Below are 20,569 nucleotides of genomic sequence, written 5' to 3' on the forward strand. Positions count from 1 at the left end.
GCGGCACTTTATTTTAAAGGCCCGTCTTAATCACACGCATTTTTACACTTCACTATTACCGGTTTCGGCTACTGCCACCTTCAGATCTGTTACACACAAAAACAGGGTGTAACAAACTAAGATCAATTTGCTCACACCAAATCTATGTAAGACCTGGTGATACATAAGGAAAATAAAATGTGTTTACACAATTAACAGCCATGTATACCAGCCACACATACCATAAAATATTCTGATGTAGGTATTAATGTCAAATTATACATGTAGGTACATAGTAAGTGCTGGTGATGATCAGGATGCATCTGGTATTTGTGCAAATAACTGAGGTCAGCATAGGGCACTATAGTTAGGGTACACGAGTATCCAGTATATCAAATGTAATGGTTAAAAGGCAGTATGCACTGTCATTAATTAAAGTAATACAGTAGTGACCAGTAACACTCTTAAAAACATAGTAAGGTATACACATTCTCCTCAAGCAGAATGCTACGTTGAAGAGGAAGAGTTAGTTGAGTACAATGCTAGAGCAATCCAGCATACTACTCATTTTGACTGAGTGTTGTGGAAGCAATGAAGCTAGATGCCCCAACCTCCCAGAAAAGTAGAAGCAGAAATGCCAATGGTAGAGCCACCCAAGTTACAGGCTGACAAATGGTACAGTAGGAGGTATCTCTACTGAGTCTAGTAAACTGAACATTGTATCATGTAAATATTTAAACTATATCCAACAATATTGTGTTCCAATGTGATAATTGTAAAAAAATGTGTTTCTTTATTATGATACCAATGATTCCAGTGATATGAATTTTGTATTACGTGAAAATGTAATCTATATCCATGAATTATGTGTAGTGATGTAGTATATGATGAACACTCATGAAGAAAAATAGTAATTCTGTGAGAAAAGGTATCCAATAAGTCACATACTACTAAAAGCTATGATTCTATACTGTTCATGTGAACAATATACAAAAGTTTTACAGTGTGAAAACTATTTTATCATGAATCTGTATTAACAAGCCTGTAATACCTAATTGTGTGTTTGGAAATAAAGCGATGGTACAATCCACTGGCATGCACGGTTAGGCCATGAAAATTTTATAACCTCAGAGGTCCAAGCTTACAAAATTTTCCCTGGGGGAAGGAACACGTCGCAAACGTAAGAAATATTCCAAGGAATCCATTAGTTCAGTTTAAGAAGAAGTTCTTGACCAAGGGGTGGCTGCGCAATTGCGCTGACTCTGGAAGGGGACAAGCTAATATTTGAACTCGATAACCAGTCTCAGATGCATAACAGCGGCATGTGACTCGCCTCTTTGTTGCAAGGTCCAAAAGATGTACAGTAGGAAAATTCCAAGTGTACCAAATAGGAAGGGCATTATGGGTTAACTGCTTGATCAACCATGCACAGGGCATACAGCAGAATCATTTAACCTTCTAGTAGTAGTGCTGAGTGCAAATGAAGGCATATAAATAGGACTTTCCTGTACTACTGAGAAGAGCGGAATGAGTTATGAGCAGATGATGCTGTCTTCACAGCGTTCGTCAGTCTGAATATAGGGAATGTTGACTTAGGAGATCATAGTTGGGGACTTGTATATAGAGAAATGTGCCAGGGATATAAAATGCCTGACAGACAGCAATGTAAAATTTGAAAACAAACTTTTTAAGTTGTTCCTTGACACCTTCTCTATTCTGTATAATAATTTCTATTATTGCGATGTGTAAGCGGGTGGTGGTTAGTCATTACTAACTCACATCTGTGTATTTAAAAAAAACTTAATTAATTTGGAATATAAATGTAAAATTACTTGTTGCACATCATTGCGGTTTATCTTGCAAATGATCCCCAGAACATGAATATGACTGACTTGACTGACTAACAAACTACCACTCCTCCACCAGTATGGTTCCATTCCTCCACTACTGTGGTTAATAACTGCTGGATGGTCATTTGTGCGTGCATGTGGACGTACTGCAATATGTCTCCCCAATGCATCCACACATGTGCAATGGGATTTAAGTTTGGAGAGTGGGCAAGGCAGTCCATTCACCAAATATCCTCTTATTCCAAGAGTACCTCCACCAGTGCTGTTTCATGCAGTTTCACACATAAAACTCAAGTCAGAGACAAATGCACTTATGAAGAGACAAACGTGAGGAAGAAGCACAGTGTCACAATAACACTAACTGATGTTCAAAGATTTGGAGGTCAGTACACCCATACAAAATTATGTCTCCCCATATCATAACAACTGGACCACCAAAACAAGCATGTTTGAGGAGGAGGAGGAGGAGGAGGTTAGAGCTTAACATCCCATCAACAACAAGGTCATTAGAGATGGAGCACAAACTCAGATTAGGGAAGGATGGAGAAAGAAATCCACCATGTTCTTTTCGAAGGAACCATCCCAACAATTGCCTTAAGCAATTTAGGGGAAACCACAGAAAACCTAAATCAGGATGGCCAGACATGTGTTTGAACCATCGTCCTCCTGGATCATGTTCAACAATGTTCTTGCGTGCATTGTGTGTTCCGACCCCTTGCCATAAGAGGCTGCACCCAGTACTGTCAAACATGATTGTTTTGGTGGTCCAGGTGTTATGGTATGGGGAGGTATAATGTTGCATGGATGTACTGACCTCCAAATCTTTGAACACGTTATACTCACTGATTAATGTTGATTGATTATTCTGCTCCCAACTACCATATTGTTATTTTAACAACCAAACTTACAACCACAACAGACACGCGGGATCTGAATCTGACAGCTTGTCAATGTTAATGTGACTCTATACTTCTTCCCCGTGTGTGTCTTTTCAGGAATGTATTCTGCCCAGACTTCATTTTTATGGATGACAATGTGTGACCACATCAAACAGCACTGGTGGAGGAACTATTGGAACGAGAGGATATTCTGTGAATGGATTGAATTGTCTGTTCCCTCAACTTAAATTCCATCAAATTCATATGAGATGCATTGGGGAGATGTACTGCAGCACATCCACATGCACCATTGACCATCCAGCAGTTGTCAGCTGTGCTGGTGGAGAAATGGAATACCCTACCACAAGAACTCCTTACCAACCTTGTGGCCAGCATGGGAGCACATTGCAGAGCAGGCATTGCTGTTCATGGTGATCACACACTCTATTGAGAAGCATGTCCTGCCTTTCGTAATGTCCAAGAGACCATCAAGAATCATGGAGACTTCAGTGTAATTACTGTCTCTGAATGAAAGTGTCATTTCTGTTCATCTCATTGCATATTTCTTTCAGTTAACTTCTATACTACACTGCAGCAGTTCTTTCTATGTATGGTCCAAGTTTCATCAAGCTACATTAATTGGCAGTGACACATCATGCAAAAGTTACTTTTGTTCTAAGGTCTTGCACACGAGTGTATGTTGAGCACCTAGCTTCTGCCCTGATACTTCTTTCCCAATTGATCACGTAAGTTTTAATTTTGTCCTGAGAGAGCCGTGTTCTCTTCATGTGCGGCACTTTTTTGGCCTGTTCGATTCCATTCTTTAACACTTTTCACTATTATAGGCAGCAAAGTATTGTAACTGGGCTTTGTCCTTCATACTACAATACAGCACCCACTGTGTTCTACATTATATTGTAATGCCATTTGTTAACATGACTTGTTACTCAGCAGTAGTTCTGCTTGTAAATTTTTAATGGGAAAGAACAATTAACTAAGGTGATTGTCAAAAGTGCCCACTGAGATTTGCATTACATGTTTGCTTTTTAAGTGAACCCATATCTCTAAATACTTCGCTCACTACCTTGGAATATAATTTCATTAATTTCTTGTGCTTTATGATTTAGCAGGTCATTACCATTTTCCTCTGAGGATCCCTGGCAACTAGAAAAAAAAAATCCATGGAGAAATGTTTATGGCTATACTTCTGTTCCCCTATACTCAAATTGGAAAGTACACTGTATGTGCCTGGTTGTAAAACTCTAGAAGATCAATTTATATTGGAGAATCAGTCGAAAAGTTAATACTGATGTCTGGACACCAAATTAAGTGTGTCTTTCTTAAAGTTTGAGCTTAGCACAGTGTCAGATATGAAAAGGAAAAATGTGTAGTGAAATCTGAGAGCTCTTCAGGACTATACTCAAAAAGCTTCTTTTCTTTTTAAATTCAAGCTCTTGTGCAAGTTCTCAAATATCTGTTCAGTACAATGTTTTAATATGTTAATACTTTAGAATATTATATTATATTTGGTATAATTGGCCACTCATCCCACTTGTAAATAGCATCTTGCATATACATAAGATATTCTAAAGTTGGCATGGCATCTTGTGACCCCAAGTACTGTCACACATCTATTAGAGATTGAAGAATGTTGATATGAAATGCTCCTGCTGGAAGGTTCAGGTTCTAACATCCAATTTAAATCAAGGTGACTTGAGATACAGCACAAGCTCAGACTGGACATGGAAGGTGAAGAAATTGGAACTAAAATGAAATGTCTTGAGTTTTGTGGAATATTTTCTGTGATGTACACTGTTAATACATTGGAACTGTGTGCCAGATCAGGACTCAGACCTACACACTTGCCTTGCTCTGCTAATACCTTCCCAATAATGCCACCCATGCTTGTCTCAATGATAGACTCAAAGCTTCAGTCTGCCACCAACCTTCCCTCAAATTGCAGAGAGAGCCCATAGTTCTGTGGTACTAGTATCGCTATGGAAAGTATTATAACCTTGAAGTTGTTACCAAACCAAAACATCCTAAGCAGCTCCTAGTGAAGCATGATGCTACTGATATACTGAGAGAGGAGAAGGTTAAAAAGGGGAAGCAGAAAGTATGCCTCAATGAAAAACATTCTAATGACAAAGTGGCACACAGACAGTACCATAAAGTAACAACATTTGAGACTATTACAAAGTAGAACAAATTTAGTGCCTAGCTATGACTGGAATCAATGGTACAGTATTCTACACAGAAAGCTACTCTGAACATAACAGTTACCCATTACAACAACATACAGTAAACAGCATCCACCAAGTAAAATTATTTCATGCTTTAGGGTGTCCCCAGTGGGTGAAATGGTAGAAGGTTACCTGTTCGTGTGTTCAGTCTGTGTGAACATGGAACATTTGCCAACAACTGATGAGGGTATTTTCAGCAAACTTCTTTGCTGATTATCATCTGCTCCAATGAAATTCTGGCTACCATGCTGTGGAACTTGACCAAGCTGATCATCACGTGTCTTTACAACAGCTGTATGCTGTGGAGGAGGTGGCGGTGGTGGCGGTGGCTGCTGCTGCTGTTGTTGCTGCTGCTGCTGTTGTTGCTGCTGCTGCTGTTGCTGTTCCCTTGCTGTTGTACCTGCAGCTGTACTGTTGGACGAGAGCCAAGCATTTGACTCTAGGGCCATTGATGTTCGCACAGATGCCTGCCGGTAATCAAACCTTTAACAGGAAAAGAAATACTTCCAAGATAAAGAGTCAGCTACAACAAATATAAATCAGATTCATGTATATGGAGATGGTTCTTGAATGAAGCAAAGTCTATTCATAAGACAAAACTACAATAAAAGGTAAACATTTAAAAAAAGATTAAGAGAAATATAAATGTTCAGTTTTCAACAGATACTACATAGCAACTTCATCTGCTCTCTATTAGAATCATTGATTTTTCACAAACAACAAATTGTATTTTTTCAGACAGTTATGTTTAGGACCTATAGCCTTTCTTGTGCTACATTTCCATTGTATATTAGCATCAAACACTCCATTTAACATGCACCTTACATATACAATTTTTCACACTATTTATTCCTAACAACTGGTATGCAACAATTTGTTTTTGCAGACCTTATATCCAAGTATGACAAAATGTCTTAACCTTCAGTCTTGTGCACTGCAGAGAACTGTTCGGTATTGGGGTAATTTGATGATTATTATTATTTTTTTTTAATCTGTCTCAGTTGCAATGATATAAAATTCAGCTGTAGTGGTTACCGGTTTCAGGCTGACACATCAACCGTATTTTTATGGACTATATATAGGACAGACGCAGCGTTGCATCTCACAGTGCCGCAGTGAACACATTAGGCATGTACGCTTGGGTCAGACCAACAAATCTGCTGTGGCGGAACATAGTATTGACGAGAAGCACATCTTCAATTTCGAGGACACAAAGAAAATATGCAGTACAAATGGTCTTTCGGACTCAGTAATCAAAGAGTCCATAGAAATACGGTTACACGACAACCTAATCAACTGCAACAGTGGCTACCATCTCAGCACAGCCTGGGAGCCTGCAATCAGGAAAATCAGAGAAGAACGTTCCGTTCCACCGAGGGCCGCGGATGGAGCAGACAGAGATGGACGCCGGAACTCGAACCCCGTGCATGCGCCCCCCCTCCCCCCCCCCCCCCCACCAACACCGGCCGATCCAGGCGCATCGGGCGTTTCCACAGGCGCCGTGATTGGCCGGCTGCGGGAAGTGGAGAGCGGTCCAGCAGAGATATAAGCCTGTGACCGATGATATCCCGACACTTCACCTGAAGATGATGGAGACGCATTCCATCAAAATGTTGCTACGAGACGACGATGCTACTCAGCTAACAACCTGTGAAGACTTCATATATAACTTCAGTGCTATGATAACAGATGGAGTAGCAACAGCTACAATTCTGACTCCTTAACCAAGGTCACTAATGCATGCCTTTGTGGAGATGCTTGACTTGTTGGTAGCTGGTGGTGGAAGAAATTTTCACCCCCAAAATCTGGCTGACAATCAGAGGAGGAGTGGTGGTGTAAAGCTCCTGATCACTATACTTGGCACCAATGTTCTGCATAAAATTCCAAACCTCTCCATAATGTCTCATGACATGAATGCATGTTATGCTGCTGATGGTGAGCTGTCTGTCAGATGTGGATTTTAAGTCTGGAGGTCTGCTTAATGTTATCTGAGAGGTGTAGGCTATAGCAAGAACTGGGTTTCACCCTCTGCCTTCTCTCATCTTCATACAGTGCAAACATGACACCACACTATCACACACCCAATATGGTAATCTACACACTTAAGACACAACTCTCACACAATGTGTGGAAAATGGAATTGAGGCTGTAGGAAGAAAATGCTTTGTGATTAGATAGCTAACCCCACCCCTAAGGAACTTCCAGCCAACAATGCCATATGACTCCTTTTTAACAGCTGTAACAAAAGCAACCACTTTAGCAGTATCAATAGCTTATCCAAAAACTTATATTGCAATGTTCACTGTTTCCCCTTTCCCCACCACTGGCCCAATGGTTCCTTGATCTATTCCCTATATTATGAGAGGGGTTGCAAAGATTGAAATAACTAATCCACACAGTTACAGCACCACCACATGGCAGCTCATAAGAGAGATACTGTTCCTGACATGATTATTTCCTACATTGTTGTGGCACACAAGTCTTTTAATTGTTGCAAAAGCTTCTTTTGACCTTTAAGAACTAATAAAGATGCTGGTCCAATACTATGATCAGCAAGTGTATGGGATGTCCAAGTATTTTTGCATCTTTAATTAAAAGAAAAAACCAGGCTAATCAAATTTAGAAATGGCTGCTAAGATGATATGTATAAGTAGGCCCTTGTTTTGTCTTCTCCAGCTCATGGAAAGCCTCATAAAAGATCATCTGATACAATATGAAGCTACCTGAAGCCCTCAAATTGGACACTTTATTGATCAAGAAAATACTCAAAAGTACTCAGTCTGTACCATATCAGATAGATAGTTAGTTAGTTCATTATCTACACATTCCATAGATTATCTGATGCAGGTGAAAGGGAATAAAAAGTTTAAAAAATGATACCACCAGGAAGTGAAAAATGGCTAAGCAGGAATAGCTAGATGATAAATGTAAGGATTTAGAAGCACATTTCACTAGGGGAAAGACAGATACTGCCAACAGGAAAATTAAAGAGGCCTTTGGGGAAAAGAGAAGCAGCTTTATGAGTATCAAGAGCTCAGATGGAAAACCAGCCCTAAAAGGTGGAAGGAGTATAAAGAGGGTCTACACAAGAGAGATAAACTTGCAGGCAATATTATAGGAAGGGAAGTGGATGTAGATGAAGATGAGATGGGAGATATGAAACTGCAAGAAGAATCTGATAGAGCTCTGAAATATCTAAGTTGAAACAAGGTATTAGGAGTAGACGATATTCTGTCAGAACTACTGGTAGCCTTGGGAGAGCCAGCCATGACAAAACTCTTCCCTCTGATGTGCAAGATGTGTGGGACAAGTAAAATACCCTCACACTTCAAGAAGAATGTAATAATTTCAATTCCAAAGAAAGCAGTTGCCGACAGGTGTGAAAATCAGTTTAACTAGTTATGGCTGCAAAATACTAACACAAATTCTTTACCGAAGACTGGAAAAACTAGTAGAAGCTGAACTCGGGGAAGATCAGTTTGGATTCCGGAGAAATGTAGGAACTCGCGAGCCAATACTGACACTATGACTTATCTTAAAAGATACATTAAGGAAAGCAAACCTACATTTACAGCACTTGTAGACTTAGAGCAAGCTTTTGATAATGTTGTCTGGAATACTCCCATTAAGATTTTGAAGGTAGTAGGGATAAAATACAGGAAGTGAAAGGCTATTTACAACCTGAACAGAAACCAGACAGTAGTTACAAGAACTGAGGGGCATGGCAGGGAAGCAGTGGTTGAGAAGGGAGTGAGACAGGGGGGGCAGGGGGGGGGGGAGAAAATTTGGAGTACGAATTAAAGTTCAGGGAAAAGAAATAAAAACTTTTGAGGTTTGCAGATGACACTGAAATTCTGTCAGAGACAGCAACGGACTTGGAAGAGCAGTTGAAGGGCATGGACATTGTCTTAAAAGGAGGATATAAGATGAACAACAACAAAAGCAAAACAAGGATAATGGAATGCAGTCGAATTAAATTGGGTGATGCCAAGGGAATCAGAGTAGGAAACGAGGCATTTCAAGTAACAGATTAGCTTTGCTATTTGAGCAGTGAAATAACTGATGATGACCAAAGTAGAGGGGATATAAACGCAGACTGGCAATGGCAAGAAAAGCATTTCTGAAAAAGATATTTTGTTAATGGCAAATATAGATTGAAATGTTAGGTTGTCTTTTCTGAAAGTATTTGCCTGGAGTGTAGCCAAGAATGGAAGGGAAACAAGGACAATAAACAATTTAGATAAAACGAGAAGAGAAGCTTTTGAAATGTAGTGTTACAGAAGAATGGTGAAGATTAGATGGGTTTATCACGTAACTAACGAGGAAGTACTGGTTGGTTGGTTTGTTTGGGGCGTAAAGAGACCAAACTACAGGGTCATCAATCCCTAGGAAGTACTGAATAGAACTCGGGAGACGAAAGCAGATTCAGAAGGATGTAGGTTGCAGTAGTTATTTGGAGGTGAAAAGGTTTGCAGAGGATAGAGTAACATTCAGAGCTGAATCAAGCCAGTCTTCAGACTGAAGACCACGACAACAACAGATTCTTTAATCAAAATGATGCTGAATGAGTGAGTTTACAGGATATGTATACATGATTACTGTTAGCATTAATGAAGATATTGTCATTTTATTCCTACTTATGCAGCTATACTTAAAAACAAGATTTTTTAAATACTGTATACCAGTTATTAAATAGAAATTTGTCAATGGAATAGAAAAAGTTGTCCAGGAGATATGATTTTAAATTAGATTTAAAACTTGCTTTGCTACCTGCCAGATATTTTATGATATTGGGCACATGATTAAACATTTGTGTTGCTGCATTTTGAACTCCTTTCCGAGGCACTGAAAGCTTTAACAGTGGGTAATAAAGGTCATTTTTCCCTCTAGTTTTGTAGGTATGTACATCACTGTTCTTCTCAAATTGTGATGGATTAGTATGATGAATTTCATTTGTGAAAATGTGAACTGTGATGGCACAGTTAAATGCCTGGCTCCTTGAAGAGATACCTATATGACGTCCATAGCCGAACACCAGTTATTATCCTTACTGCTTGCTTTTGTGATATCAATATTTTCTTTGTAAGTTATGAGTTAACCCAGAAAATTATTCTGTAAGACATTGTTGAGTGGAAAAATGAAAAATATGTCAGGAGGTTGATACATTCGTTTCCAAGACCAGCAATTGTCCGAAGAGCAAAAGTAGCAGAACTTAATTGTTTCAGGAGCTCGGTAATATGCTTCTTCCAGTTCAAGTTTTCATCAATATCTACAACCAAAAATTTGGAGTATTCTAAACTATTTACAGACTCCTGCACATGTGCTACATCCATTGTTGGTATGACTCTACTTGTTTTACAGAACTGAATGTAGAGTTTTTCTTTTTTCTTTTTTAAAAATTTAGGGAGAGTCCATTTTCAGGGATCCACTTAATAATTCTATGGAACACATCATTTACTAACTCTTCCGTTGCTTTCTCTCTAATGGGTTTGATTGTAACATTAGTGTCATCTGCAAAAAAGTATGTATTTTGCTCAGTGAAAGTTAAATGGAAGGTCATTCAGATATATAAGGAATAGGAGTGGACCCAAAATTGAATTCTGTGGAACTCCCTTCGTGATTTTACCCCTGTCACTAAAATTTTCTACCTTTACGACATTGTCTGAAATATTCAGCACAACCTTTTACATTCTGTTTGTCAAGTATGATTCAAATCAGCATGTGTTAAGTCATCAATTCCAGAAAATTTGAGTTTTTGTAAGAGAGTATCAAGGTGTACACAATCAAAAGCCTTGGAGAAATGATAAAAATATCAATTGGCAATATATTACTATTTAATGCTTGTACTATTTGGTGAGTAAATGTATAAATAGCATTCTCAGTTGAGCAACCTTTGTGGAATCCAAACTGTAATTTGTTAAGTAAACTGTTTTCATTTAAGTGTGGCACTACTCTTGAATACATTACTTTTTCATATACTTGGGAAGAAGATGTCAGTATGGAAATTGGATGGTAATTACTTAAGTCCAAGCAACAGCAGAGAGAAGACTGTACAGGGTATGCCATTAACCTAGGCGGCTGCAACACTCATGCTGCACCAAGTGAGAATATCTAGAGATAAGGAGGCTGTGGATCAATATCACCACAGCCAGTTGAAAGGTTCTTTTTAATTGGATGCTGAAGCAGCAGCAATATTTGGTCCCACAAGTTACTGGAAGCTAAATTCTGCCCTGCTGCTGAAAACCATAATAATATTGATTATGTATAGGTTGTCACCAGGCATCAGGTTAGTGGCCACCACACACAAGTCTGTAGTGTCAGCTTCAGATGAAATTGCAAATACCTTTGGCTTGAATTTATTTAATAAATTTATATTTCCTGTGGGCAATTCGGTGTGCATCACATCTAGCCTTATATCATGTATAAACCCAGAAACTTATACAAGGCATTTTCTTGCTTATTTCAGAAATACAAATTTATATTTCCTGTGGGCAATTCGGTGTGCATCACATCTAGCCTTATATCATGTATAAACCCAGAAACTTATACAAGGCAGTTTCTTGCTTATTTCAGAAGGACATTGTACATGTGCAATATTTCACAAAACTGCATTCCATCCCACTCTTCAGTTTCCTAGGGCATGTCCTACACCATAACCCTCTGGAATGAGCTCACAAAGAACTCAATTGCCTGATGGAAATAGGAGTTCCATGACACATTCTATCCAGTATTTGAGCTTCCTCCCCCCCCCCCCCCCCCTCACCGCACCCCCAATAGCTGTTCACAAATCAGACAAGTCCTTGCAAATGAGTGGCTATTTCAAGATAACATATCTCTTGCCTAATACAAAAGAGTTGATTTCCAGACTGGAAGATGGTCCCTTTGAGTAATGGGTGTATATTTTCAGCTGCCCCTTGAAAAAGGATGCAAAGAAGGTCATTAATATGCTACCAGGTGCCTCTCAGCGTTGCAAGTGAACTCATTATTACTCAGCTTTCTCTAGAACAGCTTGTATTTGGTGCACCTCAGTTCGAAAATTACCTTCATGAGATAGTTATCACAAACAGTTGATCTGACCACCCGTGCAACATATGGCTGGTATTTTACTACAACAGCTGATAGGTCTGCATTGTATCAGTTCTTTCATCCAGAAATCTAGCACCTGCAACATATTCCCTGAAAGAATGGAATGCAACCAACAAATTCCCATGAATCTAAAGCAATGGCTGTAATAAGTGCTAATGTTTCATGTATTTCACATTAGGCCATCCACTCATTTTTGCAATAGTGTTGTTGAGGCCTGATGCTATAGCATAACACATGACTGGAGCAGAACATCCGTTCACATACATTTTGAACATCCTGTCAAAATCTCACAAAAAATATTTACAAATAGAAAAAGTAGATTCACCGTAATGTATGGTATCTGTAAGTTACTGGATTACCTATAAATGTTCCTGTTTAAAATGTTTGTGGACTGCAATGCTATTCTGGTGAGTTTTGGACTTAGGCACAGTATTCCTGAATACAAGGAATAACAAGACTTGCTCCACAGACATTCTTCATGTCTTGTCTAGGCTTCCCATGGACCCAAAGTAAACTCTGATAGCTTGATGGAAATCTGTTTTCAGGTAGAAAATCCACCTCCCATGACCCTCACATTAAATACACAATGTAACATGGATGCACCAACAGAGCACTACACTCTAAAACCTGTAGCGTGGTTGGCCTTAAAGACTCTACTCCAGGCACACAAATGTCAAGAATTTCGGTTCCCTCTGCAATCTCCTGATAATCAGTTAAGGTGTTTTTTAGCATCCCCTTTTATATATACATCTATGTTCTACGAGTCACTATGAAATGTATGGCAGAGGGCACTTTTTACTGTACTGAATATTAATGTTTCTTCCTGTTAGATTCACAGGTGTAGCATGGTAAGAATGACTAGATGTACACCTCCCTGGGAGCTGTTATCACCTAATTTTATTTCCAAAATTGATACAGTATAAATACATGGAAGACTGAAAAATATTTATAGATTTTGCTTGCAAATCCTGGTCTTGAAATTTACTAAGGAGGTCCTTGCAAGAAGTACGGCACTTTTCTTTGAATGTCTGCCTGTTCTCAACATTTCTGTTACACTCTCTCACCAATGAAGCAAGTCTGTGACCATTTGCATTGCTCTGATTTATAAACCCTCTGGTAACCAGGTATTGTTATCTGGTGTGGGTCCCATACTAAGCCTTGTGGAAGTCTAGAAACACCAAATTAACTTCATTTCCACTGCCCACTGCCCACACATGAAAAGTATGACAAGAGTTTGCACATGATCTAAAGAGCCAGTCAGATTCAACCCTATGGCTCAATTCTGGGTAGTCACAGCCTAGGTTGTCACAGAATTGCCAAAGTCTCTGGTTTATGTCTTCTAATTGGCTCAAAACCGGAGGTTCTTGGCAATTTTTAGGAACAATGCTACAGGCTGTGAGCTCCATCAAAGCATCACAAGCAACACTGATTGTTTTAATCTTCTCAGTCAGTTGTTGGAAGATACTACATATGACCTCAGTATCCAAGTGAAAAGCATTGTTTGTTCTGATGTGAACAAGAATCCACAACCGGCTGTAACCTGTGTTCAAGACTGCTGTTAGAATGAACACTTTGAGATGCTGAATAGATCTCCAATGTAGATCGAGAGAATACGGTGCTCGTTCCCAGCCCTTATTGCCATATATCGTAATTTATTTGAATTGCCAACTGTTTAGGGCCCTTCCCTCTCACCTTCGGCATGTCAAAGGATGAAGATGGCTTTGCAACAAAAGAAGTGTGTCAGCAAAGGCGGAAGGAAGATTAGAAGTTAGCAAAGGAAATCACACTGATATCTCTACAATTCTCTGATTCAAGATCTTGGGAGAGTCTCCTACGAGGGACACTGAAGGTGGATGTTTTCTACCAAATAACTTGCATAGAGATATGTCTACTCATTAGCAAGTAACAAGAATATCAAACAGATCATCAGCCAGTACAGCATTCACATCATATCTCAACTAGTACTGCACCAGTTCATGTCTTGGACTGTGTGTACACTGACAACAATTGACTCCTTTCTGAATCACATGCTGACCACTGAGTGCTGCATCATACATAAGTCATTTATGTCAGTTTCTCTCAAATTCGTTTGTCATATATTTCTGCCTCTGGATTGCTCACATTTATTTCCTTCTGTACATTGATCTCTATCTTCTAATGTCATAGCAGCCTAAGCCATACACATGACAATAGCATTTATGGAGAAACTCGGTTTACAACATTCATGACCACCTCGAGTACCTTATGTACAGCACTCTGAGTCCTTCCATGGCAGTTAGTGCAGGGCAGCATACTGCCTCCTATTAGACATGCAGCAGCTGCTCCCCTGCCCTTTTTTTGTTTTGAATATTCATTCCTGCTGCAGAATCCAGAGTCCTGTGCCCAGTGGGAGGTGTGGCTGCCAGCCTAGGTGGACAACTGGCACCACACTCATACTCTACATACTCTAAGGCCCAGTGCCGGCAGTGGTGCAGAGCCCTACAGGGGTGCAGTAGCATTCACCCACAAAAACAAGATATGACGTTGATGTTTTTGTATCAGTGACGTGATGTCCACAATAGTAGGAAAATAAGCAATACCACTTAGGGTCCACATTAAATACTGGCCCATTACCTTCTATTTTTTTTTTTTTTGGGGGGGGGGGGATGATAAACACTAAGGAACCAGTATGACAACCACCATCCACAGATGAAGGAGAGAAGGAAGACTAGGGTTTAAGGTCTAATCCATGAGAACATCATTACAGTTGGAGCAGAAGCTCGAATTCAGGAAGCATGGAGAAAGAAATCAGTAATCTATTTTTCAACAGAATCATCCTGATATTTTCTTAAATGATCTGGGGAAATCACGAAAAAGCTAACTCTGGATGGCCGGATGAGGACCATGCTAGGTCTGAAGGTGAACTACCACCACCACCAGGTGCCTGACAGGACCAAAGCCAACTGCTGACCACCCCACAGATCACAATAGCACCACAGTCCATTCTAACCACATCCAGCATCACTGCAGTCAGAAGGTGAGTTTGGGAGTTCTGGTAGCTGTGTCCTCTACAAAACATGAGCAGCGAGTACCGCAGAGATGACCACAAATGATTCTAAACACAAACAGCAGTACTTCTTCATAGGAAAGTATTAAAGAGGATGCAGTTCTATCTCAGCCAGCCATATTGTGAAACCATGAGGCAACAGTCATGGATAGTTCACCGTTGAAGCCACCATTTTCATGTGGTGAATTTGTTATTCACTGTACCATTCCTGAGGTAACTGTCTCCGTATTTTACATTATGATTCCATGAAAAGCTCATCTGTTTATCTCTAGTTGTATCCAGAGTGTTTACTGCTTGTTTTCCAGTATTTGGTATGTAACATGGATGAGAAACATGTTTTTAGCAATTGTTCCGCTGTATTTGTTATCTTCATTAAACTTGTATCCCTGACAAGGGTTACCAGGTTTTCTAATTGAAAATAAGGGAGATTCCATACCTTCAGCTTCCAGTCTTTAGCTTAACCAACTTAATAATTTTGTTCCATGTGGCTACAACCTAATACCATGCACATTTGAGTCTATGCCTGTAAAACTGATGCTGATGTGCTGCACAGTAGGTTCATTACTGTTTTAGAACAATGCTATGCTGCCAATGTATAGTTCGATCTACAGCTCAGAATATTTCGATAAGCGAAGTTGAATAATTAAAAATTTTAAGAAATACTTCATTTCAACCACACTATAATATATCAGACTGAAATATGGGAGAAATGTTCTTAAACATGTGAGACTAAAGAAAGAGTCAAAATAGGTGAAAACGTGAGAAATACAGGAGACCTGACAACCCTACCCTAACCAATGGCTAAGGTTAGACTGTCTTGAATTTTTGGAAGATGAAATAAAACATTGTTGTATTTTACTAAATAGTGAGAGTTTGTTTCATGAATTTATGACATGCACACAGCTCCACTGATGAAAAGGAACAGCTTTACACCTACATGAGAAACATACATTTCAAAACCACAGAGAGCTGCTGATAAAATAATTCTTTATTTGCTACTGGTTTCGATCATCTGATCATCTACAGGTACATAAAAATTTACAATAACTGAAGATGATCAGATGATTAAAACTGGTAGTAAATAAAGAATCAGTTTATCAGAAGCACTTAGTGGTTTTGAAATATAACTTTTTGCAAATACTTACGAGATGTGGGGCATCACCTGCACAAAATATACTAAAACACAAATTGCTTTATGTGATATTTGTGCTTTACACCCTACAGGTCATGTGTTGTATTTCAGGGTACCCCCACCCTCCACCATATTGAGATTGCAGTGGTGCATCACAAATCATGCTAAGCACCAACACCACGGAGCCAAGTTAACACTTTAAGATGGCTCCTAGTTTAGATTAAGGATAACCACATCCAAATTTAGCTCTTCCACATACAGGTCTAATGTTTTAACCACTACACTGCCTTATAGAGTCTGAAACTGGTGAGGTCTCTAGGGTACGAAACCATTTCCAACTTTTGTTAGATCCCCACAGCCATCAATATACCCCATTGGTATTTTTTTTTTCAGTTTCACAGTACTTTTTGCCCATGAAATGTGTTGTAAACAACTAAATAGTGAAAATGAAAACTGTTTTAAATAGCATTTTTTCTGAAAATGCATTTTCAGTGTTATTGTTTTCTCAGTACTCTGTTGAATATCCCTATATTTGATCCAGATGCTAAACAATTGAGAAAGTCTTTCAAATATGCATTAGTAGATGGTGAATGGTCTTTGTGCCTAGCTGTACTTCCCTCTGAAGTTCCAAAATTTAAATTTGAAAAAAGGTTTTTGTTGGTTACAGTTTTATTAGTTAAAAACCTAATGCTATATTTCTTTCTGTGCTTATATTATCACAAATAAAACACAGTGTTTCGGTATTAATGGCACTTGCACAAAAAAAAGAAAATTGCCTGCTATCTTGTTGAAAACTGACATTTTTGAGACTCTGCCTGTGTGTAAAAAACAAGCTGATTCTTGCAGCGAAGAAAACAGCAACCAGCCACTGTTAATAACACAACTTATCTACACAAATAGCACTGTTACCAGTTTCAAAGCAACAGGTTCATTTTCAGATGGATGTTCATGTTTTGGTTGTCTTTTATATTAGTTGTTGGAAAAAATGTTAACAACAACAAATACAATATGAACAGCTGCCTGAAGATGAACCTGTCATCCAGCCACTGTTAATAACACAACTTATCTACACAAATAGCACTGTTACCAGTTTCAAAGCAACAGGTTCATTTTCGGATGGATGTTCATGTTTTGGTTGTCTTTTATATTAGTTGTTGGAAAAAATGTTAACAACAACAAATACAATATGAACAGCTGCCTGAAGATGAACCTGTCATTTCAAAACTAGTAACGGCACTGTTCGTGTAAATAAATAGAATTATTACCAGTGACTGGTTGGTGTTTTCTTCTATGCAAGAAAAAACTTGTAAAAACTTTCTTACTGGCACCTAGAAACAGTCAGTACACTAGTAGTAAAATAAAGTATGTATAAAAAGTATGTATTTTCTAATTTGTCTCATTATTTTTTGCAGTGACGTGGTTAACTACATAAGTCTGTGGTATCACAATACCTTCTCAGTTCCCTGGATACATATCAGTTATATACCAAGATAGATACATTGTTTTTTCATTAAAGATAGATACGTTGTTTTTTCATTCTCCTGACAAATGTGTGATTTGGCACTTAGAAGCTTTTCACATTCCACTCCTCAATTACAGTTTGGAAAGATTACTTTTATCCATTATAATAATACCAGAAAATAACTATAGTGCAGAAAGTTGTTGATAATTTTGTAACCATTAATCATTTACGTAATGTGAAATGACGGATGAGAAAGCCTAATTTGAAAAGAAGCTGAATTACGTAGTGTAAAAGGATTATATACTTACTTCTAAAATCTAAATGTTTGTGTGTTTATGGCAGTCAACGGTGAGGTTAATTTAGAAATTATTTTATACTTTTACATTAACACATCTGCAAGATGTTTTGCAAAGGAAAGTATTTCAATACTATTTATATTAAATAGCTCATAAAGTGACTATCTTCACATAATTATGATATCATCTACAAATGATCTGTGGAACCTGTAACGAATCTAGAAAAGCTCTTACCACTATTATTCCCCTAGAAGAGAAAACATACAACATTTCTCTTAAGTGATCAACAATAACTATGGTTAGAACACCACATTGCTTCATAAAGAATGACACTGGTAGAGGTGGTGAGAACAACAGGATACAGTTTGCTTTTCTCCCTCAACATAACTTTATTTACTGTATTAACAACATGGGTTTGCCTCGATATCATATTATTCAATTCTGTTTATGTGTTATTTACAATCAAAGCAACATATCAATATTTTAACACTGGAGTTGTAAGTTTTTAAAAGTTGGGTCAACTTAAATTTTCACGGACTCCTCCAAACCATTATCTGAATCACCAAATTTTATATTTTTCCTTATTAATTTCGTTTTTGCTCTGATGGCAGCTAGCAAAGAATACCCCCATACACCTACATGAACATCTGCATTCTACAAAGCACTGTGCAGTCTATGGCAGCGAGTTGAAAGTGGACCACAATAATTTTGTCAACTTTCTCATTTCTGACTTGATTTGCAGACTGGGAAGATCCATTGTTGATACTCCTTTGTATTTGGCTGAATTTTCCAATTTTAACCTTGTGGTCAACACTAGATGTATACTGGAGGAAGTAACACTCTTCTTGACTAATATTGGAACATAGGCTCTTGGAACTTTCAGAGTAAAGCTCTCCACAATGTACATCTCCTTTATTGTAGCATCTCTAACTAGAATTTGCCAAACACTTCTGCAACACCCTCTCACCGATAAACAAACACAAGATCATCTCCTCTCTCTCTGTTCATTTAATACAGTTTCATTAGAGTCACAAACTGGCAAATAATACTCAATAACTGGTCAGAGAGGAGTTTTTATAAGTGATCTATTTCATGGTTGAATTACAATATGCAAAAAGGATCAAAATGAGACAAAATGCCATTCAACAGAACAAATGTAAGTGCGTATAATTCACTTTACTTGTTATCAACTGCATACACATTAAAACCATATAGGTGGCACTAGCTACTCAAATATTCTTATGCAGTATGGGGGCAGACAACATACTAGTGACAAATCTAATACTGTTACAAAACAAGTGTAGCCTTCTGAAAATGGGTATGATAACACGAAGCCCTTTCTGGCAGTACACTAAAGCTTTTTAAATGTATTTGTTGTTGGTCGTGTTCTCCATCAACAATCCGTAATTGAATACAGCCACAGAGTTCAACAAGATCCAACATGGATAAAATAACTTTTACGGTGTTTTGAAACTTTGGCAGGCAGGATCTTGCTTTCAAATTTATTGAACACTATTTATGTAGCTGAACTTGTTTGTATTTTCTTTGTCAAGCATTCATTTGTCAACAAGGATTCTGCTTCCTTGAAATCTGCCATAAACACTATTCTTTTGCAGTCACAAGTGTCTTAATGAACAATGATCACTCCACCCACTCACTATCTTCCAGATTATGAAATTATTTAGCATATGACAAAGAATATTTATGAATTTTTGCTGTAGATCTTCTACATTCTTCTACACAGACTTCAGCATTTGCTGATCAGCTAGTTTGTAACCTTCCCTTGCCGCAATTGTTAAGCAGAAATATCTTCTATTTTCACTAACTTTCCATTCAAAACCAGTGATCATTGATGTTATAATAGTCTTTTAGTTCTTGACCCTTGTCTCTACATTCACTAAATTGATTGTTTTAGCAAGTTTCTTGCTACCAAATCTGATAAGTTAGCATCACAAATAGTGAATATAATATTCTTGAAACAAATTTACCGCAATGATGCATGAATCTTTGTCTCTGCCACCCATTTTAAATGTATGCCTTCCAGTCTTAGAAGTCAGGTAAAACTGTCTTCAACCCAAAGGCTTCTTTGAACACTGGATACCTTATTAGACATGACCAAGTTAGAAGTGGTATGCAGTTGAATGAGATTTTCACTCTGCAGTGGAGTGCACGCTGATATGAAACTTCCTGGCTGATTAAAACTGTATGCCAGACAGAGACTCGAACTCGGGACCTTTGCTTTTTGCGGGCAAGTACTCTACCATCTGAGCTATCCAAGCACGGCTCACGACCCGTCCTCACAGCCTCAATTCTGCCAGTACCGTGTCTCCTACCTTCCAAACTTCACAGAAGCTCTTCTGTGAACCTCGCAGAACCAGCACTCGTGGAAGAAAGGATATTGCGGAGACATGGCTTAGCCACAGCCTGGAGGATGTTTCCAGAAAGAGGATTTCACTCTGCAGCGGAGTGTGCGCTGATATGTAACATCCAGGCTGATTAAAACTCTGTGCTGGATCGAGACTCAAACTTGGAACCTTCACCTTTCACGGGCAAATGCTCTACCATCTGAGCTACCCAAGCACGACTCATGACCTGTT

General features: G+C 38.5%; 1 protein-coding gene across 3 annotated transcripts in view; it reads right to left on the minus strand.

Annotated features, from left to right (window-relative positions):
• LOC124722475 (zinc finger protein 492-like) overlaps window positions 1-20,569 on the minus strand; it is a 42,610-nt gene that overhangs the window by 11,330 nt on the left and 10,711 nt on the right. For 2 of the 3 annotated variants that reach the window (XM_047247632.1, XM_047247631.1), the window contains exon 2: window positions 5,083-5,433. In XM_047247632.1, the coding sequence (XP_047103588.1) occupies window positions 5,083-5,433 (351 nt within the window). The remainder of the gene's footprint in view (window positions 1-5,082; window positions 5,434-20,569) is intronic. The other variant, XM_047247633.1, reaches the window with a different exon arrangement.

The sequence above is a fragment of the Schistocerca piceifrons genome, chromosome X (assembly GCF_021461385.2).
Source record: "Schistocerca piceifrons isolate TAMUIC-IGC-003096 chromosome X, iqSchPice1.1, whole genome shotgun sequence".
NCBI lineage: Eukaryota > Metazoa > Arthropoda > Insecta > Orthoptera > Acrididae > Schistocerca > Schistocerca piceifrons.